The 26,572-nt window shown below is 32.5% G+C and overlaps 1 protein-coding gene across 1 annotated transcript; it reads right to left on the bottom strand.

Moving 5' to 3' along the window:
- Nucleotides 1–5,493: 5,493 nt before the first annotated feature.
- Nucleotides 5,494–24,860, bottom strand: LOC127724381 (tyrosinase-like protein 2). The gene is made up of 4 exons (XM_052231363.1): nucleotides 24,738–24,860; nucleotides 23,108–23,501; nucleotides 22,850–22,869; nucleotides 5,494–7,048 (listed from the first exon to the last, which is right to left on the bottom strand). The coding sequence occupies exons 2-4, from the start codon at nucleotides 23,498–23,500 to the stop codon at nucleotides 5,494–5,496; spliced, it is 1,968 nt and encodes a 655-aa protein (XP_052087323.1). The 5' UTR covers nucleotide 23,501; nucleotides 24,738–24,860.
- Between the last annotated feature and the right edge of the window lie 1,712 nt (nucleotides 24,861–26,572).

The raw sequence follows: 26,572 nt of genomic DNA, 5'->3' as shown, positions 1-26,572 counted from the left end.
GCTAATCCCCCATTCAAAAACTTCATGGAACAGCGTTAAGTTGAAATTTCAATGTTTTCTTTAAAAAAATGTGAAACTCATTTACATCAGATATAGGTGACAGATAGATTTCTTCTAAAATATAAACATATAAACACATGTATGTGGGAACAAATTTTGTTGTCCAACCGATTTGTTAATTTCCTGACATCTGTTATGATGTACATTTTTGTCATATTCAACTCGTTTATTTGATGGTTTTGCAGGTTAAATGACTATCTATCAAATCTCATAATATATATCTATGAGGTTTTTATTCCAACTGCTCTAATGTGTGATTGGAATTTGAGGTAGACGATTATAACATTTTTATTCGTCATTACAATTATTTTAAACTGTAAGTTTAGATTTGGTTTGCAATGTTTTTTTTATTGCGACTTTGTATGCAGCCATTCCTAAAATCACAAAATTTTTCTTGCATTTCTGTTCATTTTCCAACAATCGCAATAATAGATGTATACAATAATTTCTGAATTTGCAGAATATTGTTATCATATAGATAATAGTTGATGAATGCAAATTAAGCTACAGACTCGTTTTTGTTATTCGATATATGCACAATCCAAAATACGCTCTAGTAGTTGCTTGGATTTTCTTAGGAAATAGTAAAAAAGAATCATGCATGTTTATGTTTATTATATATAGTATTAAAACATTGTTAACCACATTTTAACCAGTAAATATGAATTAAACGAAATGATTTTTTTAACAGTTTAGTATACAGAATTCAGAGAATAAAAACATAATTTCCAAGAAACAAAATTTAAAAAAAAACCACGACAAAACAAACGAACTAAAATTCAGGATCGATCTTTCGTTTACATGTTTACATTTGCTTCAAATTGTCAGCGCTTGAACTAAAAAAATATTTTGTGTTACTTGTCCTGTCTATACTTCATAATAAACCAAAGATTGATTTTATAAGTTTTATTGCTACTCTATATATTCTGTGTGTATAAATCATGACGAAATTGTTTTGCACACACTATTTCATGACATTTTACAGATGTAAAACAAATCTGACTGCGTCATTTATGAGATGAATGTCAATAAATTTGGATATTTATTTCCTTTTAGTTAATTAAATTTAGGAACAGATGTCTTTAATCTTTTTAATCCAACTACTTAATATGTATTCAGAGAGTAAAAAATAATAGCATGCTAAGTCTTTTTTTATCATATATGACATTTGAAAATTAAGTTGAATGTATTATATGCCATATCTTAAAACCGCTTCGGACGCATGCAATTTATAAAGTGTTGTTTTCATTTTTTACAGCACTGGGTCGATACCGCTGCTGGTGGACTGTCAGTCCCCCCACGGTATTATCAGCTCAGTAGTCAGTACTTCGACATTGACATGATTTATAACAAACCTTTCTTAATTGTCTGTTTAGAAATTAAGAAATTATTAAGACACTAAGGTTTCGACTCCCTATGGCAAAGTTGACCTTAGATGGATTTGGCTATTATTTTAAGGTCTTTTTTTATCATATCGCTCTTCAACTTTTTCGGTTCTCCTGACTTGGAACACCCACATACAGAATGTGGCGGGGTTAAACATGTTAGCGGGCGCACAACCCTCCCTCTTACCTGAGGTCTTTTTTGTTCGAATAGCTCCCCAACTGTTTCGGTTCTTATACATTCTTGGCTTTTAAATATTCGGCTTTGAGAGTTCCTGATGAAGATAAATCCAGGAATGTGTTTCGACCGCATGTAATTTATAAAATGTTGTTTTCATTTTTACAGCGTTAGGTCGATACCGCTGCAGGTGGACTACCAGTCTCCGATGGTATCATCACCTCATTAGTCAGTACTTCGGTACTGATATGATTTATAACAAAGTTTTCTTAAATTGTCCATTCATAAATTAAGAAATTATTAAGTAACTAAGATTTCAACTACCTTAGGCAAAATTGACCATAGATGGATCTGGCTATTGTTTCTATGTCCTTTTCGGTTCTTATAGATTCTTGGTTTTCAAATATTCGGCTTTGAGCGTTCCAGATGAAGGTAAATCCAGAAAAGTGCTTCGACGCATGAAGTTTATAAAGTGTTTTTTTTTCATGTTTTTTTTTTAACCAAAGGATATTTACAGTTGACAAAATGAAAACTAGTATTGGAAGGAATCGTGTAACGCAAAAAAAAACATACTAGTAGCCATTTTTAGGGAAATCATTACAGAAGCAAAAACAATGATGTGATTCTGCAGAACATTTCTTAAATGAACTGAAGAATGAATTGAGGCATACCGATAAGTAATGAAACATTAAAACTGTAATCATTAAAACCTGAGTAAATGCTTATATCATGACTAAGTCGCCAAACTTTCAAAACAATGACTTTGTACAACAATTTAATAATATTCCAGCAAATATTTAAAAGGCAATATCATACATTTATGCCCAAATGTCTGTAGCACTATTTTAGTTGAGACGACGGGAAAAATGTAATACACAACAATTGTTTCCGTTGTCTACATTTCATTGGTTATACATGTACGAGTAATTACGTATTTGTGCGATTTCCTAACTAAATATAATTGAAGAATTTGACCTTATGTTTTGCAATGACACCGATTAATACATAAGAGAAAGAAAAACGCCTACTTTACTTTATTTGATCAAAATTGATTTCCTATTGTTCGTCTGTGAACGATTTTTTGGTATGCATTGCTCTTGAATAAAAAGTTCAGAAACACCTGTAGTTCTGTCTGTGAAAGCTAACTTAGTGCACACGTATGTCCAAAGATTATTTAATGGACATGTGTTTCGAGTGCACAAGAGTGTCAATATTACAAGCGTGTAAAAAACTTATTCAGTGCACAATATTATTGAAAAAAATATAGTGCACAAGCGTATCGAAAGTTAATTCAGTGCATAAGCGTGTCAAAAGCTAATTTAGTACACAAGTGTGTCAAAAGGTCATACAATGCACAAGCATTTCGAAAGGTAACTGTTTAGGTTTTTATACATCATTGGCCTTCAAATATCTGGCTTTGCGCGTTCCCTGATGAAGTTAAATCCAGAGAAGCGCGTCGGAAGCATTCATTTATAAAGTGTTGTTTTCATTTTATAATACAGTATACAAGCGGTTCGAAAGCATAATTTAATTACTTTCTGAAAAGGTGTTGGTGTGTGCTGTTTTTATATTGGCATTAATTTAAGAATTGAATGCTTCTTTTTGTAGTTTTATTGGGTGTAACAGGGTTTATTGTTGCGCATTTTGTCCGGAAAATGTACTTACAGTCAACGAGATATGTACTTAAATTGGTTATACATGATTTTATTAATATATAGTTTTAGACTTTGATTTCGTTAAAAGCACAATACGATTATATTTTTGTCACGACTAATGGAGTATTTGATGTATATCAGTGACACCGTCAGGTTCCCCTTATGGTTGCCCCTAATTGAAACAACAAACAAATCTTTATTCTCTTGAATTACTTCCTTTTCTTAAGAATATACCCTTTTATGGATTAAATCTTGACCCTATCTAAATAGTGTTTATGTGATTAAGTCTTGTGTTCTTTTATGTAGGCTAAGTTCCAAATTAAATTTTAATAGCCCACCATATATAAATATAGGTGCGAATTTAATTATATCAGTCCTTGTTGTTTGACTTGTATGGTTTTGAAAATGGATCAACCAAATTAATTTGACTTCAGCTTAATAACCAATCAAATAAAATGTCGAAGAAGGAAACATGTTTCAGCAATTTGAACGCCACTTGAATAGCTGGGGAAGTCTAAAGGTTTTAAGGAAGGGTAAGCAGTTCTTACTTTTTCATGACTTAAAACTCTGGCCTGAAATCATTACCAAATTACAAAAAAAAAAACAACGTGATTTTGAGGACGAAAATTAAATCACTTGCTTATGATATGCATCTTATTTTTTTTTATTTCTTTTATTACTATTATTTTGTAGGTAGAAAAGATGCATATACCATGCCGCAAAGTAAGAGAAATAGTTGTGTAGAAGCTTTAGGATTGCAGAAGCAACAGTGTTCAAATGTTAATCACCACGAGCAACACAACAGGTGCCACCCCCGGTTTTTGATGGGGGTTCGTGTTGCTCAGTCTTTAGTTTTTCTATGTTGTGTTTTGTATGCTGTTGTTTGTCTTTTGGTCTATTTTTTCTTGTTTGCCATGGCGTTGTCAGTTTATTTTCGACTTTTATGTCCGTCAGATATGGTTCACCTTACCTTGACCTCATTTCATAGGCTAGTGAGAGACGTTGTAAGTTTTTTGTGGTAGTCTATTTCTACCCAAGGAATAGATTACCTTAGCTGTATTTGGCAACCCTTTCGGAAGTTAAGGTCTTCAATGCTCTTCAACTTCGTACTTTTTTTTGTCCTTTTTAACTATTTTGATTCAGGCGTCACTTATGAGTCTTTTGTGTACGAAACGCGCATATGCCGTCCAAATGTTAATCCTGGTATCTATGATGAGTTTATTCTCATATACTTTAAGAAATTAGTTAGTAATGTCCGTTGTACGGAATGATTGTAAGGTGTGCATGTCTGTCTGTCATTTGGCATTGGCCTCATTTTCATAGTTTATTGGTCAACGCTATGTTTGTGGTTAGTTCTGTTTCGCAGACACTATACGCAATAGGTAAACTATGTTTGAAGTATGAAATAGTTGAGAGGTGTACATTCCGTCTTGCAGAGTTCATCTGACCTTGACCTCATTTCTATGAATCATTGACAATGTTAAGTTTATGTGATATCTGTAGTTAAAAAACATTTAACATATAACTCAATCATGGCCAGTAAAGCAGACATTTCAGCTTGTGCACCTTTGTTAAGAATTAATCCAAGAAGTAACAAATCATGAAAATATATCTTGGCAATTTCATCCAGTATTATCAAAGAGCAATAGTTAGGCTATTCAAAAGGGATGAAAAGAAACCATTTGTGGAAAAATGATTAAACAGATACATTGTCAAAAGAAAACGGTAAAAAGGTAAACAATGGTACGCACAATTAATCAACACTATTTTTCATCGACATTGTTCTGTACTTTGTGCAACCGATTATCCTTTTAAAAAGCGAAAAATTTATTATTTTGAAAAAATTAGTTGAAAATATCGTATCTTGAATCATGGATATTTGATATAAATTTGTAACAAAAATTAGTATCCTATCATATGATCGTCACTTGCTTTCATTTATCCGTTATTTCAAACAAAAAAACAGCATACAATTTTATGATACATTCGAAAAGTTGTATCAAATAAAATATCTAACATAAAAATGTCAATATATGCCACCATTTTTTTCACATTTTTTACACCAAAATATTAAAATGTAGGTATATGTTGAATAAACATAAGCTAAGTAATCTGACTGAATAAAAACCAAAATATTTCCCTGTACATTACCTTTCTCGCGGAAAACATTCCAAATAAAAATGTGGCTTTTGCAGTAAAAGAAGGACGGAAAATTGAATTAGCTTTTATTACAACTCTCCCAAGGCCACGAATCCGAATAATCACAATAAAATATCATAAAGATACCATTCTCCTTGCTTACAGGAACCATGGGATCAGAGAAGTCCCAAATGTCTCCTGCAGCATCCCCATACGTCTCTCCATACATCAAAGGTGATTGGGCTGTAGCATTAATCACTCCATCACATGAAACATATGTCGGCTTCGAACCTGATCCTCTTTTCAAGCACTTAGGTTTACACATCCGACCACATGTATCTGAAGCTGAAATAAATGCTGTAACTGGTTCTGTATCGTTTGGACCAGGCTTTTTGAATGCAATATACCCGACATGTGACGAGATAGGTAAGCGATTGTCTACCATAACATAGTCTTCATACCAACCATTGTAACTAAGTCCACGTGATACGAGATTGATCCTAAAAGCGCCAGAATTGTCTTCCATACAAGTATCATACATGGCGGGAGAACCGGGTTTTATATGCGTTTTTAAGCTTCTGTAGTTACTCTCGTTATACATGTCTGTATCTTGTATTTTGCCATTTTCAATTATATGAGCTGACATTTTGACTTCTTGAGGTCTTAAATGGATTACCTTGATAGCCATAAAAGCCCATGCTCTTATATCTTGAACGCAATCTATTTCAAATGCATTTTGTATTGGGGAACCCAAAGCAACCTCCTTTGGAACGTTAAGTTTGACTTTCTCATAACTCTTTTGACTTTGTTCAGGAGATTCCTGTTCGCCAAGCTTACCTAATAAAACCTTATATGTGTCTCGTTTACCTCTTTTTAAGTAGAAATCCCATGGATTAAAAGAGTTAAAAGTTGGATATTGAAAAGACAATGCTTGATTACTTTTTGAAACACAAATTTTCCTTCTTGTGTCACATTCTAGCCATTTTGAGCCACAGTCTAAAGTTGGGAAACTACATGTTGGAGGAGGGTCATAAAAGTAAAATTTATCTGTCCAATAAGAGAGATAACCATCCTTATTCCTTAGTTTTCCAAATCCTGGTATTGGTGGAAGACTGTCCATTGGTCTATCTGGGTGCTGTAAGAGATCTCCGGTGGTGGGGTAGTCTTTACTGGGATCTATCTTATATCCAATTTGTTGTTTCCTGAATATTTCCCACAGACAGTCAATAAAGGCGTGGTGCATAAAGAAAATTGGATCCATTGGTGACGTGGCTATATCAAACATTTTACCACCAATCCACATGTGAACCTGATCATGTAATCCTTCCAAACTATGCAGCACATTCTGCGAAGGTTCACATATTTGGTGATTATAACGTTTTGACAGGATATTCAAGACAGTACGTTTTGTCAATAATTGACCAGTACTACCAATATTTCTCATAAGGGGACTACCGTCAATATTCATCCAACGCCTGAATGGACCAGTTTGTACTTGTCCATCCCCATTGCCCATAAAGTGCTTGCTCCATATGATGGAATTTTCAGGCATTGTTGACATGGCGGAATCTAAAGTAGAGTCCCAATATGGCAGACAAACACCAGGTACTAATTTTCGTAACGAATATTCATACCTGAAAAATAAAGTACATTTATTTTATTTGAAGTATTAATAGAAACTAAACTGGAAATTTTAAGAACTATGTAAGCTCCAACACAAAATCAATCAGCAAAGTTAACTTTAAACCTGTTAATAAATATAAAAAGTAGATATACAAAGTAAACAAATGTCTGTTTGTATCGAATGATTTTAAAAATCAACATGCGTATGAAGAGATGCATATTTAGGCAACGATTTGACACTTTTAACATAGAAAGATTATTTTTCATTTGTTATCCTTTCTTTTGAAATATGAATCTTAAAGTGAACGTGTTTTACTGCCTCTTTAAGTCTTACGCGGTATACACATTTTTGCAACTTTTTGTTGTTGTATTGAAGCAATGATAACAAATAGACAAATGACAGAAAGTACCAATCTCAAAGAGAGGCAAAAGATACCAAATGGACATTCAAACTCATGAGTCGAAAATAAACTAACAACGCCATGGCTAAAAAAGAAAAAGATAAACATACAAACAACATATACAACTAAAGACTGAGCAACACGAATCCCACCAAAAACTAGGGGTGACCTCAGGTGCTCCGGACGAGTAGGCAGATCTAAGAGTACTCGCAGTTATTGAAAGCTAATTCAAAGCCAAATTCGCAAATAAATAAAGCATGTTCCCAAAACCAAAATATGATTTAGTATACCTCCATGGAATCTGATTTAAGATGTCATAAGTAGTCTGAGAAATGCTTGACCTTTTGCAATGCCAATATATAAGTATTGACAATGTGTACGACCCCAAGTGTTGATAACTGAATAGCAAAGTTGACCTTAAGTTAATTTTAGTTAAGAGTTTTCCGCATCAAACTGAAATAGCCAAATCAAGAAAAGGTCAATTACTGCTGTTCATATTAGATTTATTAAAAGTAAGTTTCCCGTCGTCCAATTAAATAACTTTTTGTTATTATCATCAAGGTAAAGTAAGTGCTATTTTTTTTAAATATTAAATGGAATTTATATGGATCTTAACTGAGTTCGGCCATAAACTGTGATTCATAACAATACTGTAACAAGTTTGCAATCAAAGGACACAACCGGTGTCCATAGAAATACTTACAAGCTTTCGATAAACTTTATTTGCGAAACGTACCTAAATGTTCTCAACCACCTCATCACAGTTCCAGCAAATATATGTAGCACATTTATCATTAACACCACAACAGAGGCTCTATATGAGATTCAGCAAATGAATTTATTTTCAAGCCCGTCGGACGGACCACTTAAGTAAACCAGAAAACCGCTGGCCGACAAGGCAATGCGGAAGTGTAGTACAGAGCGCCGAAATGCCAGAACCGTCAACCAAATCCAAAAAACCACCAAAAGCACGCAATTGACCAAAAGCATGCAAAACCATAGAGTCTCTTACACAGTATATTGGCATGTACCTATTTCTTTTTGTTTTTGTGTCGTTGCGTTTATGTCTCATCTACAAATTATACCCCGATGGTTTTTATTTAGGCACACTTACATATACAAAATGCGGCAAAATAAGGGGATAAAGACTGGAAGCTATCCATATCAAATTTTTAGTTTATTCTTTTAAAACTTGTTGAAGAATCTAAATAATGAAATATATTTTCCTTTTTTGCAACACAATATTTCGACGAATACAACATTGTCTTGCTTGTCAAGGATTTTGATGAACATGCAATATTTTTATACATTTCTTCATAAGGAAATGCCTGTACCAAGTCAGGAATATGACAGTTGTTTTCCATTCGTGTGATGTTTTGAACTTTTGATTTTGTAATTTGATAAGAGATTTTCCGTTTTGAATTTTAATTGGAGTTCGGTGTTATTGTTATTTTTTTTTAACCAACATATATATTCAGATCTACTATAACATTGTTAGATTGATTTTCTAGCCACTTTATAAATATTCTAACGCCTGGTATTTCTAAATAATAAGAAATCCGATCTACAAGGTATAATTTACAGTTGTCACTACGCATAGGCAGACATATCTCATTATAAATTCATAGTTTGCTTCTAAAAATAGAATAGCATCCTGTTATCATACTGAAGAGATGAGTATATGATCATTCCTGTACACTTGGAAATACTTCGTGTATTGCAATTAGATGTCCTTGTTTAATACCAATAAGGGTAACACCTCCCGAAACGAAAGATGATTTGTATCAGCTGTAGTTAGAGAAGGGGATAAGGCGTCCGCGCAATGCTTAGGCGGTGTTGTCGTAGAAGTGAGAATTGAAAAGTACAGGTTCCAGCCCGCTCAGGGAGGAAGTACAGAATCAGATCTACTTTAACATTGTTAGGTTGACTTTCTAGGCAATTTATATATGTATAAATATAATTCGTCAACATCAGCCCAACAACGTTAGATTTGTAAATTTGCTTTCGCAAATTTTTTGTTCTTCCCTCGCCGGGATTCGAACTCATGCATGAGTTCGAATCCCGGCGAGGGAAGAACAAAATTTATATATATTCATGCATGAGTTCGAATCCCGGCGAGGGAAGAACAAAAAATTTGCGAAAGCAAATTTACAGATCTAACATTGTTGGGCTGATGTTTAGACGAATTATATATATATATATATATATATATACATAACATGTTTTTACTCACTTTTAACACAAGTTGTTGCCCATTGTCCAGACTGGTTCTTAACCGGACAAAATGGACTGCTGTCCATGCAAATTATGATAAGTTGAAAATGATTTTTAGGGTTTTAACTATTCTTAATGAAAGCATAACTATTGATATCAAAGGTTAACAAACGATCAAATGCAATTTAAAGGTTTGAAAACTTAAAGATAATATACATTACGCACATATATATGTGCTTATAGCGATGGCTCTTCGTTGTCGAGGACAATTTATGTCCCATTCAAGGGAAACTAATCATACAAATGGATCTCTAATTACAGGGTCAAGTACAGAATTGGCAAATAGACTATTCTTGATACCGACTATAAAACTTCTTAAGTGTGAATATCTATATAGTTTGATTTTTATTATAAGCCTGTTGTTTGTAAACAGTTTCGCTACGTCAGGGAAATTATGATATTAATGTCATATGAAAGTTCAAATTTAAGAAAAAAAGTTGAATATGTTTAATATACTTGAATGGCTATGTTTTACTATTAAATACGTGTACGTGAATTTCCTTGTAAAAGAAAATCCTTTATCTTATCAAAATCCTCATAAATGTACTGCTATTGTGTGTTCCCGTAATCAAACAGCCGATATTTTCCCGTATCCAGTGACCTTAACTATCAGACCTTTCGTGAGAACTTTGGCCCCCGCACAGCGCAAGTGCGAGCGGAAAACTTGATGAAAGAATGTAAACAAACGTGCAGTGGAAGGTAATTAGTAATAACTGATTCTAAAAGAACATATTAAATACATCAATAAAATTGAGAATGGAAATGGGGAATGTGTCAAAGAGACAACACCCCGATTAAAGAGCAGAAAACAGCCGAAGGCCACCAATGGGTCTTCAACACAGCAAGAAAATCCCGAACCCGGAGGCGGGCTTCAGCTGGCCCCTAAACATAAATGTGTACTAGTTCAAATCTTTTAACAACTGTTAAGGAAAAATTTAATTATAAAAAAAAAAATCATGGCGCTATCTATTAACTCATTTTTCACGTTGCTCTGCGTTAATTGTTTATCAATGTCTGGACCCGGTAAACTTCGGCAACACACTCGCAAGTTAATTAGCTTGTGATCAAATATCACTGAATAAAATATAATCTGTCGATAATACGTTATAGATTCGTAATAAATGTAAAAAGAACGTGCATACAGGACTTAGTTTGGTATATATGCATGCATTGGTTCAATAATTTCGATAACATTATGATTACAAGAAACACGTTTCATATGACTAGCATCATGAGTAGCAATCTGACTGTAAATTATAAAGCACCTCACATATACGCGAAATAGGTTATCTGGAAATTAAAATCATCACATTTGTCATATCACAAATAAATACAAGAGAATGTATTGGCTTATGGGGTGCTTTTATATATAATTGTTTTGATGTTTACTTTTTTAGGTGTATCATTAGAATTATCTTATTTAATGTTGAAACAACAAATGATGGTAAACACTCTTCTTTTTTTAGACATCTATTCACAAATATTTTAATAAATGATTTTTCTTATCAGTTTGAAGTAAAATATTTTTTTGAAATACTCACATGATCAATAAAATTCTATGCCATCCATAAAAGTTAGGTCCTCTGTGAGCAGATTTACCTGACATTCCGCTGTGGAAGATCACAAATCCATCGTAGCGATTCGGCCATATACTCTGGAAACAGACATAAGAAGGTAGAATTTATTCAAATTTGAGAAACTGTAACCGTTTTTGCTGTCACCATAAAAATATTTAAATGTATTTAAGAAAAGGAAAACAATTTAAGCAGTATTATGATTTTAGTTTTTTAACAGAAAAAACAAATATAAGAGCATATCAAATTTCAAAAAAAAGAGAAATATGAAGATTTTACACTTGCAGTATTCATTGAGAATTGCACGGGTAAAAAAGAACAAATCTATAGACGCAGCAGCTATGATCAATAGCATTAAAAAGTAAATCTGCTGGATTCAATACTACAAACATACATAATTATGTTAAAATTTTTGTGATTAATAATGCTATATCAGTTATCTACAAAATGATCAGAATTCTATGTAATGCTTATTAAATTTTCAAATCATTCTGTATTTTTTTTAAAAGAAGATAAAAACAGTAGTATTTCAAATATTGCCAGAAAGGCGCTTCGGACGCATAGAATTTATAATGTGTTGTTTTCATTTTTTACAGCACTTGGCCGATACCTTTGCTGGTGGACTTTCAGTCCCCAAGGGTATCATCAGCTTAGTAGTCAGTACTTTGGTACTGACATGATTTATAACAAACCTTTCTAAAATTGTGAGTTTACAAATTTTAGAATAGTAAAAAAACTAAGGTTTCAACTCCCTCAGACAAAGTTGATATTAGATGGATTTGACTATTTTTAGGTACTTTTTAGTCATATAGCTCTTCAACTGTTTCCGTTCTTATACATCTTTGCCTTTCAAATATTCGGCTTTGAGCGTTCATGATGAAGGTAAATCCAGAATAGCGCTTTGGACGCATAAAATTTATAACGTGTTGCTTCAATTTTTGCAGCATTTGATATTTGCTTTTATGGTGCCTTGAATGACTCTGACACAACATGAGCATACAAAGCCTTCTTAATTCTTATTTTGGGAAATCACCTTCGACCCTTTTCAAAATAAATCTACGACAAAAAATGATTCTATGTTATATGGAAATATTCATGACTTACAAGTATAATTTCTCGTAAGATTTTTTGTGAAATGCATCTCTACTGCTTACAGATGTGTAAAAGAGGTATGGATGTATAAATTGGTATTTAACATCAAGTGGCAAATGTTTCATGCATTTTAAGATGAGGACATTTTGATGTGATATGAATATGAACCCTGCATTTGTACTAGATCGACACGCTGAGCTGGTTTCTTAACTTAAAAATTGACAAAGTAGTAGTCCACAGAAGGTCATGTAACCTATCGGTAAAGAAGAAAATACCGATTTTAACGTCATTCAAAATTGGCTCGATTCGGTCGAGGATTGAACACATAACATTTGCAGTCACGGTGAGCATGCTACGGTTCAATCATTAGAAAAATGTTTGAGGACACTTGAACATTTTATAGCACGATGTAGGGAGGATAATAAAATATGTTCGACAAAGTGAAAAGATTAAACTATCCCATTATAAGACAATGAATAAATAATGTATCAAGTCGAATTGCTGAAAAATTTGCTGAATACTACCTTTACCCCTTTAACCTTTATCCGTGACGAATTTGCAAGCTGAAACTTTAATTAATTTTCCATTGTTAATCCTAAATTTGCTCAAGAAAAAATGAAAATGAAAATAACAAATTAAGAAAAGAAGTTTAAAAACACTTTCAAATCAAATCTCGCTGATACAACAATGTAAAAGTGTTTTGAATCTTTTCCGCCAGCTGTTGTAGTAATATTAACTGTTATTTTATACACATAAATGAGCTTAAAGAATTGATTTTATTTTGTAAATCTTCCTATTGTGCATTCAAAAACAAATATTTCAGAGAGAGAAAAAACATTGTGTATTTTAAGAAAGAAGTACTAGTTACAGTATGATATGTGATTGCGTCAACGTTGTTCCACCGTATTTAATTGTTTTCAAAACGATTATCACCGAATTTGAATGAGTTGAATTATAATTTTTAAAAATCTAGTACTTTCCTAGTATGTTGTTGAACTCTATAAAATTGTTGGTAATACGAAAATAAATTCGTAAAGATATAGGTAATAATACTGATTTTTCATTTTTTCTTTGTTTTACATTTCATTTTTCTCCAGTAGGACCCATCTCAAAACTTTATACTGACCACCTAAAATAAGATTTTACACGAAAAATATATGTTGCAGAATATCAACATTGAATAATTCAGGTTACACCTTTAAGATTGTGCCTGTGCAAGTTGCCCATTCATATATAATGTTATCGTCTAAAAGCTTGTGACATATACATTGTCAACAACACTTCTCTACGAAATATATTTAACATAGGGCTTATAGCGCGAGTTTAAATCATTAAAATTGGAAACACAACTTTAAAATTCATGATTCTTTGAAATATTATGCAAGACAATGGGCATAATGTAAAAGAATAAAATCAAGATACTTTCCAATGAATGAAATATGTGTTTTGTATTCAACCCTCTTACACTATTGAAAATAGAAAATTAGGAATCCTTAATACATTGTGTTTGTACGAAGATTAAATTTTGGCTGATAGTTCAGAGAGTTCAGTATTTGCTCCAAGGGTGAACAAATTGTCTAAGTTAACTTTTGGAATACGGGAAATCTTCCACCAAAGATTTACGAAGTTGACCAAAATATAAATCTAAAGAACTACATACTTAATTCAACTCATCGGAATCCGGTCAGTGGTTTCCAATATATCTATGACTTTGTTAATTAATTAAAGATATTTTTATTTATTATTTAGTTAATTTATTTATTTCAGATGTGTATTCATCTCTCAGGATAGTAACTCGTGAGGAGTTAGTGTAGTTGATAGTGCTTCGATCTTTTGAGGAACTCTGATAATTTCTTATTATCATTTATATTGATTAATTTATAAGTGTTTAACGCAACTTTCAGCACTATTGTGCTATTTCGCGACGGCTAGTTTTTATTGGTGGAGGAAGCCGGAGTGTCGGGAGAGAACCAGAGACCTACGGTAGGAAAACAATCCTAGTCAATTAAAATTGGAGTCGACTGTAGCTAACACGTGCGGGATTCGAACTCACAACCTCAGTGTTGACAAGCTAGTGATACAATTGTTCGACTACTTAGACCACTCGGCCACCGAGGCTCCCTTTGTTAACTATAACTTGTCTTGATTTTGTTATAAAATGAAGACTAACCACACCTTATTTTATTAATTTTTCATTTATTATTGATATATTATACACAGATATATGTATCATTTTTCAATATTACGTGATGAAAGCGCAATAAATGCATTGTTATAATTCTTAATTTATTTCATTTTGGTTATTTCGTTTATGTCATTTAATGGGATTAAAGTCATATAAAACGAGTTACGAGTGATTATGATGTAACGGTAATTATTGAACCAATGCATGCATATGTACTGAACTAAGTCTTAGGTGCACGTTTTATTTCTCGTTTATTACGAAACCATAACGTCGTTTAATCGACACAAAATATTTCATTAAATTATTTGGTGTATTACAATGTTTCTTTCAAAATCGGTTAATATTATCTTCATTCCACATTTGTTCCCTTTGCACTTGCGCTGTGTGATTGTTGAATTTTTAAAGGCTGTGTCATAGTTAAAATCACTGCATACGGAAAAACTGTCGGCGAAAAAGTGTACGGGAAACAATATTTCAATAGCAGTACATTTTGGAAGATTTGTATAAAACAAAGGATTTCCTTTTAAAAGAAAGTACACGTGTTTATAGTAAAATTTAGCCATTCAAGTGTACAAAACATATTCATCTTTTTTAACTGCCGAAAACAAAATATAAATATAACTTTGCATATGTTATACTTTTATCATATATACACAACGACAAAGAATCTTAATATGCATTTATGCAGTATGAAAATATTAGGAAAGAAGATGAAAAGAAGTTTCGTTAAAATGCGTATGATTCCTATAACTTTAATCATACCGTTTACTAGTCAGTAGAGGTGGAACATACTTTTTGAGTAATAACTAGACTCTGAAGAAGAAACAGATAGAAGATACAAAAAGTAGAAGATACCAAGGAGCAATTAAAAAAAAACTATAATTCAAAAAAGACAAAACATAAAACAAAAAACAAAAAAGACTGACAAATCTATAAAACGCTACGCTGACAATCACAGATAAAGAAACATGAATCTTACAAAAAAAAACGGCTGATAAACACATGTGCTAGGAGAGGAAGCAATCACAACTCCATTAGTGGTACCTGTCTGGTTTGTCATGACAAGTAATGCTCATTTGTTAATGTCACAAACACAGGGAAGGGACCAGTGTTTTGTCGCATCCACAAATGCAACATATCCGTGGTCAGCTCTGTCACATTCATGTACCATATTGGTAGACCAAATCATGATTGCGTCCGTAAAATTTTAGAAATGATGACTCTAACTAATGCAGTAAAAATCCTTGGATCAGTAGTTTCCCTAAGACTGGCAATCCTCTTATAAGGACATTGTTATATGAAACCAAACCTTGAATATAGAATCAATTGCGCAGGTGATGCATGAATGCAGCAACATGAAACAAAAATGTTTCACATTGTAGTCCTCATTTTTGTCACAATGTTTAGTTCTCAATCGACTTTCATTGTCAATTTCTAGATTTAAAAAAAAATAATCAAATATACCAGACTTATTACTTAGTACACGGCAGACGCGTGTTCCGTCTACATAAGACTCATCAGTGGGGCTCAGATCAGAACAATAATATTTAATAACGATTTTTAAGAGCACTGAAGACTCTAAATGTGTACCTAATATGTAAGTCAAGATATGAGGTAGACCTTACTGTATCTCTGGTATTCGTAATGTCAAATTCAAAGAGATATATGCGATCAACAAAGTCAACAATTTCAATGAAGAAAAATCAAATCAGCTTCAAACGAACAAATAAAGAAGCCTGCGAGAAAAGGAACACATTTTGTTCCCATGGAAATGTCCATCAAACATAAGGATTATGTTGTCAGTTGTTTTAAAAAAAAACAAGCATTTTGATTATATTAGTGTCAGAGAAATTTTTGTTTGAATACAGCATAGTGTTGATACAAAATATGATTAGTTCCTCCCTAAAACAAAATATAAGTTCTTATATCTACACTTACCACATTTAAAGAGGGAACCGTACCTAATTGTGTACAGGATGGGGTGAGTAATGTACTTATATGAGGATTAGTGATTTGGAACGATGTTTTGTGGTGCTGCATTATGCAGACACGTCAGTAGAACGTTTGTAAGGACAATTTTTTTGTCGGGTGGAGGGGGATAACCCAGTGAAGGATGTTCAAGTTCTGTTTGACTGAAATTCATAAGGAATATAAAACACAAGGTGGACCTTTGAATGCCCTTCTGTTGTGAGTGCATCTGGAGTACTCCCAAGTTATAGAGTAATTGAAAATGGCAATATTCGGGCACCTAACATAACAGAAATTGAATGGTCGTAACTTTATAATCTAAAGGCAAAAACATCCCCCTTTTAGATTAATAAAAAACAGACGTTGTTTATCGATGTCAAAAACTCACAAATCCGTTTGGAATATACATACTAATAGTATTGCAACCAATGTTCACTTTTTAAAACTTTAATGTACCGGAAGAACACACACCTATATTGCATTTCGATGGAAAGAGGAAAACGTGTACAATAAGAAAAGTTTGGTCGTAACAACCCAGAGTGGTCACATTTTTGCGAAATTGAGTTCAAAGTTCAAACCTCAAATATATCACAAATTCAAACATGAAGAAAAAAGAAGGAATTTTCTGAGATATAATCAGTAGAATTCTACAATAACGATTTAATAACAAGCATATACTGCAAAGGATGACAAAACGACAAGTTTAGCTATTTGTATGAACAGCTGCCATTACAAAATGCCGTCAATGATGAATCTTCTGATTTTTTTTCACTTATGACAAAGAAAATGTAGATGTGGCCTTGACCTTTTTACATCTATTTACTTTTACATTGCTGATCATTTTTCACCGCAGTATATAACAGAATTATTTTCTAAATTGTAAAACAGCAGTTTCTCGAAATGTTTCAGTTATATTTCATCATTTAAAAAAAAACTAAATTCAAACACTGAAACCGTGTTTTTTTTCCATTTTTCATACACAGGGTGTGTATTTTGGAAAATTAGTATGCGAAAATAGATTCACAGATATCATGTACTTAAAGTCGAAAGATCAGTTATAACCAAAAGAAAAACAATATTTTCAACCGAGGCGAAAGCGAGGTTTAAACAAAGGTACAACTTGCTATGTTGGTTCAGTGTGGAAAAAAAATTAGTTTTATTCCATGAACATTCTCTTTGTGGGATTATCCTGGTAAAAAAGTGTAATCTCATTATTTTTTTTAGCAAAGTGATTGATTACAATGTTAATTTGCTAATGTTGTATTTTGACAATTGGCCAAGACCCTTATATAACTTGTCTTTGAATGGCTACAATCATTAGTTCTGGTCTTCATCAAATAGGGGTAAACAGTAAAAAAATTATTCCCACTGGGAAATTATATATAAAAATCTTAGTGTCACGTCAATCTCTTCGTCATTGTTTGCGAATCCGGTAAGTGAATTAGCACGCATCACTGCCTTGACATTGTTCGGTGCAGAACAGATTTACAGGTTCAAAGTAAATCTTGCAAGTTATCTGAAGACATTGCAGGGAGGACTATATTTATTGCTGGTTATTGTCCCAGTTTGAATAAACTCATCAAAGTTTAAAATTCTGTACGTCAGACGTGCGTTTTGTTAACAAAAAACTCGTTAGTGATGCTCGAATAAAAAAAGATTTAAAAGACATAATAAAGAACGAAGTTGAAGAGCATTGAGGACCAAATATTCTGATAGTTTTTCCCAAATACAGCTAGGGTAATCTATGAGTTTTCCTAAATACAGCTAAGGTAATCTATGAAACTACAGTTCCTGGCTGTTTTGCATTGACGAGAATTCGATTAAATGCACACAAAGAATGGAACATCTGTAACTGGAGACTTTTTACCTATTCGACCCTTCTTGTTTTTCCTTCCAACCTCTTTGTCACCAAACATGACATGCAGGATCATTCGGTATTTGCCTCTTCCTGGACGTCAGTTACCTTTGCTGAAGAGAACTTCTTCACAACAATCGGGTCAACAAAATTACCCACTAGAAAGAGTTTAAGCTTATGCGAAGTCAACCCAGGGGACTGGGCATGCTGAAGCTCAAAAGAATTTTCCAGTCTGGTATGGATCGACCATCTATTACCTAAATAACATTTTGGTTTAAATTTTTACATTAGTTCGTTGGTCTCCTTTGACCGATTTACTAGTAATAGAAAGTTGGATGTTTGATCTATCAAAGACAACAACAATTGTACAAGCATCAGAAATGCATGATATCTGATTTTGAATGAAATGTAGAGCCAAGTACCCGAAAGTGTTAAATATTGATATCTTAACATTTAACAATTGTACTAAGGCCATTTCGTTCCTTATAAGTACGATAGCGGATCGATCACACGGTGCCAACTGATGCTGAGATGCAACTTTTGCTTCTATTTTATGACAAAGATCGGCCTTACATGTTTCAGCATGGTACCATTCTCGTGGAAAAGAGAGGTAGGAATAGATCCGTTTGAGAGTGATAACCCTTCTCCCTTGCAATGTCTTCATGACACCAGCAATAACTAGAGCACGACGTATTATCTGTTCTGGACTAATATGTACATTTAGTATCTCTCCTGGTCTACACTTGAATTTATACTTTTTCGTTAAGTCTTCGAAGGTTTTGATTTTTGATCTAGGCATTGGGCCATAGAAGTCACAGTTATCACCTTCTTCCAACGCACCATTGACAACGATTTGGCAATTTGTATACCATCATCAAATGCTTTTGTCATTGAGGATCCAATTTCTTTAGGCGCGTGCATTCCAGTTGAGATGTTGATCAGTGACTTGAGATGAGGCTTTACATCAAAAGAATTTGTCAGTCGTTGGTGAGCATGGTCTATATTAAGTTTTACATACTCTTCATCGGGTCGTAAGGCAGTTGGTCTAATTTCATTATGAGAGGATTTTTCTGGAGCAGTAATTTAAGTTTTAATCTCATTTCTGCATTAAACTCGGCGAACATCCATGCTTCAATAATATTTTTCCCCGACCGCTCGCATGCATATTAATTGCTCTTGTGACAAACATTGACACACAATGCATTTTTCCAACTCAACCTCATTCGTTCTCCTTTTTGGAATAGTAGGAGTAAACTTTACAGGACTATCAAAACTGGCCATTATTCGGAAACAATTCTTATCCAAAGGATTCGGTTAACTATTATAAAGAGTCAATATGTAAGCATCAACATATAACTAATTTACAGAAAAAGAACAACAATATGTGATCAAAGCACACCAAAATAACTCATACATATCTAATGATTCATGAAATTTCCGTAGTAAAAAAAAGGTAAAAGTGATGTTTTTATTTCTTGATTTTTAACAAAACTATTTGCAGTTTGTCCATCAAAATTTTCTAGCAGTATCTCAATAATATATTCTTTCCACTCAAATATAAAACAATGTTTTTGAATCATATGTTTTCTCAACAAAAGAAAACTGCATTAAATTTCCAGCTAAAAACCTGCCAACTTTAAGTTTTGAACTTTTATTCGAGAATGGTTAATTAATTATGTTTTCATCTTTCCGATGACCCTTGCTGATATGTGCATCGAAAATATTTACGAACAGAGTATAAAATTGTATAAAACATTATTTTTTTTAATTTCAGTGACTACCCAAAACCATAAATTGAGGGATACCCCCATAAACAGGCTAAAATACAAAATTGTGACCAAAGAAAATTTTAACGACCAAACGAAAATTTAAATATAGATATTATTCTATCATTCAAAACAATTTTCAGCCGTGTGTTATTCCGGTACATTAAACTCGTTAATTAAGCGTCTTTTTCGAGGTCTGTAGCAGTACTATAAGAGAATTCACATGAAGGAAAGGCATGAACGCCAATCATTGTCTTATCCATTTGTTCCTTTGTTAAAGAATGCAATACTTTACTCGGTTTGTGATAAACAGTAAATAAAAGAGCAGATGTATCAGTGAAATCTAAATAATGTTTACTTGTAGAAATTGATGTTATAATATTGATGTTCTGATTTTTACAGAAAATGTCAAAAATTCTATTATTATACTGCACATCCTTGATAAAATTGCCTCTGAACAGCAAGCAAACAAGCAAATAATCAATCATTGCAAGTAAGCGAAAAAGCTACAAAAATGTCATTTGACATCTTCGAAGGACATATACAAATGCATGGCAAGTGTATTTAAATCCTAAAACTATATGTGGGCAGTGAGATATAATTATCCAAATTAAATATCTTTTAAAATCATTTCCGATTCTATAGTAAGAGGTTCATATATAAATAGCCATAGTAAACAGTCTTATTTTGGGGATTTTTATTTGTGTTAAAAATCAATTCTTTTGGGTTCTCTGTCTTTGGGCGCAGGGTTAACGCATATTTTCTGCAGCATTGATACAAATCAACAGTAAAATAAATTTCCTACAGAAATTCTACCGATTGCTCTTATGTGTGATCCATATTTAACTAATGCTGGAATTTATGACACCGATATTGCTCGGAAACGAATACATATGTGTTTGCAAGAATCAAAGTAACATTCTTGTGCATTTTATTTTACCAGAAATATCAATTAACTCATCATAGATACTAGGAATAAAAATGTGTACAGTAGACGCGCGTTTTGTCTACAAAAGTTAAAAAGACCAAATAAAGTACGAAGTTGAAGAGCATTGAGGACATAAAATTCCGAGTGGTATTTGAATGTTAATGTAAATTCTAATAAAATCAGAATGTTACAGAAAATAAATAATATACTTTATTTTGTTTTCAACATTTTGCAAACATCCCATAAATCGATCATTCTTAACTGGTAATGCTTATGCAGACAATTTCAATTTTTGGTTGACGTTTCTTAACGAGGGCATCACCATCCAAGTAGTCAACACTTCTGGGCTGACATAAAATATCACTGATACGGAAATTTCTGTTAGTTTACAGCTCGAAAAATATTAAGATTATTCGAAACACTTCTAGGTATAGAAATGCCTGTACCAAGTCAGGAATATGACAGTTGATTTCCATTCGTTAGATGTGTTTGAGCTTTTGATTTTGCCATTTTATAAAGGACTTTCCGTGTTGAATTTCCTTTGGAGTTTGGTATTTTGTTATTTTACCTTTTAACAAGGCGGCATAACATTATGGATTTTTTGTTTGCTTTCAATACTCATTAATCTCTATTCATTGAGCCGTGCACTGGTTTTGATTCGAGTGCCACTGATGTGTCTTTTGAAAACGAAACGCGCGTCTGGTATTTTGTATTTGATTTTTAGAAAAATTGATATTTGTCAACATGACAGTATAAAGGTTTACATTTCTTCAAAAAGTTCGATTGAATTTTCATATTAGTTTGAAAAGTCCTTTCTATATATTAAAGATAAATACTCAAACATTTCTAAAATTGATTACAATTACATTTTAGACGTTGATGAACATTTGTCATTTTATCTAAATTTTATTTAAAAGATGTTACTGTTATCAGAACTAAATGGTCTAAAGATCTTGTTTTAAACATCCTACCAGGGAAATGAACACAAGGGAAATTGTGCTGCATTTCAAATAATACACATCAACTATCTTTCAGCCAATTTATTGCAAATATCACAGATCTACTAGTAAGTGTTTATCAACCTTTCTCTAATTCTTCGTCAATTTATCCCTTTCTGGACCCATTGTCTAAAAAAATTTAATCAACGTGTAGTTCGTTTGATCTCAGTTCTTCGTTGGTTAGAATCCGATTATGACGTCGAATTTTCTTGCTTTCCTCTGAATTTCCTATTGTGACGGCATGAAAAAAGGCGACAATGCCTGATGACGTCACATAGAAAGAACACATCTTTTTGCAGATCATTCGAATAGAAGGAATAAATTTGCCTGCGTATTATTTGAAAATCATTAGAGAAACAGATTCCACCACCAAATCTCGTGTAATACGATATTTATCCACTCTCGACAGTTAAATTTTAAATATTTAAAACGCTCGGCGAGCCTCGCGTTTTAAATTTGATAAATATCGTATCACACTCGATGCAGTGGTAGAATCTATATTTATCATATCAAATCTTAACACAGAAATTATTATTTATTCGCAAAATTCGCCGTCCTTAATTAATACAAAAGACATGATGTTTTATTTCGGGTTGATTTTTCAACATGTGGAAAGTGATGGTTATAAAAGAGAGGCGAATAATACCAAAGGGATATTCAAACTCAAAAGTTGAAAACAAACTGACAATGCCATGGCAACAAACGAAAAACGATAAAATAATTAAGATTTGTAAAGATATGATAAATACGTATCAATAATACTGGGCTTACAACTTAGTATCAAAAGAACTCTGTAAACAAAAAAATGCAAAAAGTAGTATCATTGAAATCAAATTAACAGGGTACAAAACATGCAGTGAAACTACATCAAATATGTGTTACGTTTTAAATATTTTAAGACCGGAGACAACAATATAATAGTGTTGCCTTTAGTTTTATTTGAAAACATTAGTTCTCTCGTCTATTATCGGCAACTAAAATGTGACCTCGGACATTTAGCCATGTAGTTTTATCATATTGTTATCCTACCGTATCTTTCTTCATTAGATTTACAGCACGATGGTAATCTTCTCTTTCATCGTCTGTCAACATTCGGTATTCTTTCCTTCGACATCGTCTTGGAGCACTTCGTTTAGTTCTAGTTGAAGCAGGATGAAGTTCTGTCAATAATTCAGCAACCCATTTTACATCATGCTCTGTTTTATTGAAGCAATGAACGTGTTTTCCCTGTTTCCATAGATAGTCTGTTATACATGTTATACAGATATCTTCACTTGGAACCTCTTTAACATTACTATGTTTAGTCTTCATTTCGAAACATTTTTTCAGACCGTCTGGTAAGTCTCCAGGACTAATTAGACCTCTAACTAGTGACAGAATACACCCAACTCCAAAAACCAAAATTACGGTGTTGCGTTTCATGCTGAAAAATAGTGTACTTGTTCTTTCAAAGAGTATAAACACCCAAGACAGCAAATACATACATATATTTTGATAATTATCTCTATGATTTACATATAATGGCCATTTCTTTGATTAAAAGGGTTTATACAGCTTAGTTGTTAGCTAAATTTTCAAAGCTAAAAAACAACAAACATTGGAGATTGAGAAAAAACACATTTAAATCTCATTATTGAAAGACAGATTGTCAATGAATTTAGGAATGGCCGTTTATTTGGTTTCCTTCTCTCTGATAAGTTTTGTTGTTGTTTTTTGTATATTTCAGTTTGACTATTCTTAAGGACGGGTACATGTATCCTTGTGGCTGTTATATTTTTTTACTTAAATCACAAAAATCCGAAAATTGTCTAATCCTTAAGAAACTTGGTTGATTGCAATGTCAATCAGGTCAATATGATCTTATATATAAACATATATTTCAAACGTACAGTACAACAAAAAAATCTGTCATACTTCACAATAATGGGCAATCCAGATTAATCGTACCTTTTGTGAGTTTTTATTGGCGTACTGAAAAATACAGAAACGTCGAATAAATATGAAGGTAAATTCTACTAAAATTAGACAAAACAGAACATTATCTAATCCTTAAGAATTTGTGTTAACTTTATTGTCAAATAGGTTAATATGAATCATATAAACGCATATGTCAAACGTACGACACAATGCAAAAATATCATACTCCACAGAATTAGATAATTCAGATTAACCGAATAGACGGAGTGAACAATACAATAACGTCAAAATAGATATGGAGGAATACGTAAACTTTGTCATTTCTCAATTGAAAATAACATTATCAATAGCTTCTCTTCTAACAATGAACATTTGATGCACAATAGCGTATAACTAACTGTTCTAACATCAAGAAGATGAAAAATATATGATCTGTAATGTATTGGCTTAGTTGTTTTTTACTTTTATGGAGAATTGATGTTTTCGCTGGTTCTACCATTCTTACGGTTAATATTACATAGAAGTGAAGTTTATTTGTTTTCTGCTTAATTGCTATGAAACTTTAAAAAAAAGATAGAAACTGAGACTTTTTAGGTTTATACTTTGTGTTTTGCTGATTTATTATATGACAATAAATGAATTCGTTTGACAAATTGTCTTGTAATAAATTTCAGGAGTTAATGGTGATAACATCATTTGTTGCAAAAACACTCAGGTTGGATTTTGTTTATGTCAAACTTACCTTTTAAGCTAAAATCACAGCTGATAAAACTAATCCTTAAGTAAAGTGCACTATTTGTTAGAATAAAGATTCTACAAATTTCAACTAAATTATTTTAATATAAAAGTACAAAACTATATTGCTGTGTTCAATGAAAACTTCGTTTCTAGGTTTTTGTCTTTTTATTTCTCATAGATATTCATTTTCCATTAAGCCAAAGTATGCAAACACGGTAATACTCTTGTAAAACAACAGGTTTAAACACAGAAATGAACCAATTACATCATTATTCTTAAATTTCGAAAACAACATGAAAGAGTCACCTAATCCGTTCAAAATGAAGGTTCAAACAGCGAAGAAACGTCTTTTTGTTGTAAGTTCACGTGTGCGTCTTTGTTACGTACATAATTCTTGTTGCAAATGGACGAATAGGGATAAAATTTGAGCAATAAAACAAACTTAAGTTTAACAGCCGATTAATACAGTATAAAAGACTTAAGTCTTATTTATTTGCATTTCTCCTATAAGAAAATATACATTCCAGACTAGAGTTTTGAATAATTAGACTTGTCAATGTCATCCTTCAAGATTGATAGAAAATATTGATATTTTGATGTTTAGTGTTTCAATTTCAGATAGAAAAAGCAACATACAAAAATGGACGGAAACAACAATAGATCCTTGAATTTTCTTAAGCCATTTTAAGAAAAAAACATATGATAGTGAGTTCAAAGCCATATGTCAACAAAGGACTTAAATATTGTGGTCGCAAACAAGTGTCATAATGATTTACAATATAAATTAAGTGGAAAATGAATGTGAAAACAAGTTCATAAAATATACAACAGATGATTGTCGAGCCTTTATGTGCATAGTTTGACCATAGCAACATATATTTTGACCTTTGTCACTAGGTTTATTATGTATATAATTACAAATTCTTATTAATACGAAAAATCCGCTTTGTCAAACGATCAATTTTTGTTTTTATTAATTCAGTATCTGAAAATTCTAAGAAGGATAAATGCCACATCTACCAAGTGTTCGATAGAATGGGATTTCCTGAGTATCATTATTTCTTATCTTCGTAAAGATAACTCTAATAGAAAAGAAAGAAAATGGGGTATCCATCCATGACACAAAATTAGTACATGCACAACAAAACACACAAAAAATGTGCTTTCATCACTTACCTTGGATTGTCGGATTGGTCTGTTAGGTTAAGGTCTTGTTTGCTTTAATGATATATTAAGATTTATGTAGTTGGCTTTCCTCATTTACCTCCCACATGCTAAGTGGATTTAAGTCGGACTGGTCAGTTAGGTTAAGGTCTTGTTGGCTTTGATGTTCTCTAAAAATTAATGTATTTGGCTTTCCTCATTTACCTCCCACATGCTAAGTGGATTTAAGTCGGATTAGTCTGTTAGGTTAAAGCCTTGTTGGCTTTAATGATCTCTTTAAGATTTATGTACTTGGCTTTCCTAATTTACCTCCCACTGGCTAAGTGGATGTAAGTCGGATTGGTCTGTTAGGTTCTAGCCTTGTTGGCTTTGATGATCTCTTTAAGATTTATGTACTTGGCTTTTTAATCAATATAAGAAATTATCTTCTTAATGTGTAAGAGAGTTACTTCACGTCATAATTATGTGTATGTGTAACCTGGGACATTTTCAAATCTTTTTCACCGGGAATATGTTTGGTTAAATTTTGCTTTAAGATCACTGTTATAATTTTAGTGATAAATTGAAATATCTAACCTTTTTTCCAAAATATGTATATGCTTGAAGCTGTCTGGTTACGAATTTTATTTATATCATTATTGTCATTATCATAAATATTAGAAGACGTCGGCAAAA

This window comes from Mytilus californianus, unplaced genomic scaffold, assembly GCF_021869535.1.
Source record: "Mytilus californianus isolate M0D057914Y unplaced genomic scaffold, xbMytCali1.0.p SCAF_1, whole genome shotgun sequence".
Taxonomy (NCBI): Eukaryota; Metazoa; Mollusca; class Bivalvia; order Mytilida; family Mytilidae; genus Mytilus; species Mytilus californianus.
Note: the sequence above shows the minus strand (reverse complement) of the source record. Positions and strands in the feature narration are given on the sequence as shown.

Coding starts and splice junctions, on each gene's coding strand:
- LOC127724381 (XM_052231363.1), bottom strand. CDS start 23,500: ATGAAACGCAACACCGTAATTTTGGTTTTTGGAGTTGGGTGTATTCTG. Junction 22,870..23,107: donor ATCTAATGAAGAAAGATACG/GTAGGATAACAA, acceptor TTTTGTTTACAG/AGTTCTTTTGATACTAAGTT. Junction 7,049..22,849: donor AGTTCTTTTGATACTAAGTT/GTAAGCCCAGTA, acceptor TTTATTTTTCAG/GTATGAATATTCGTTACGAA.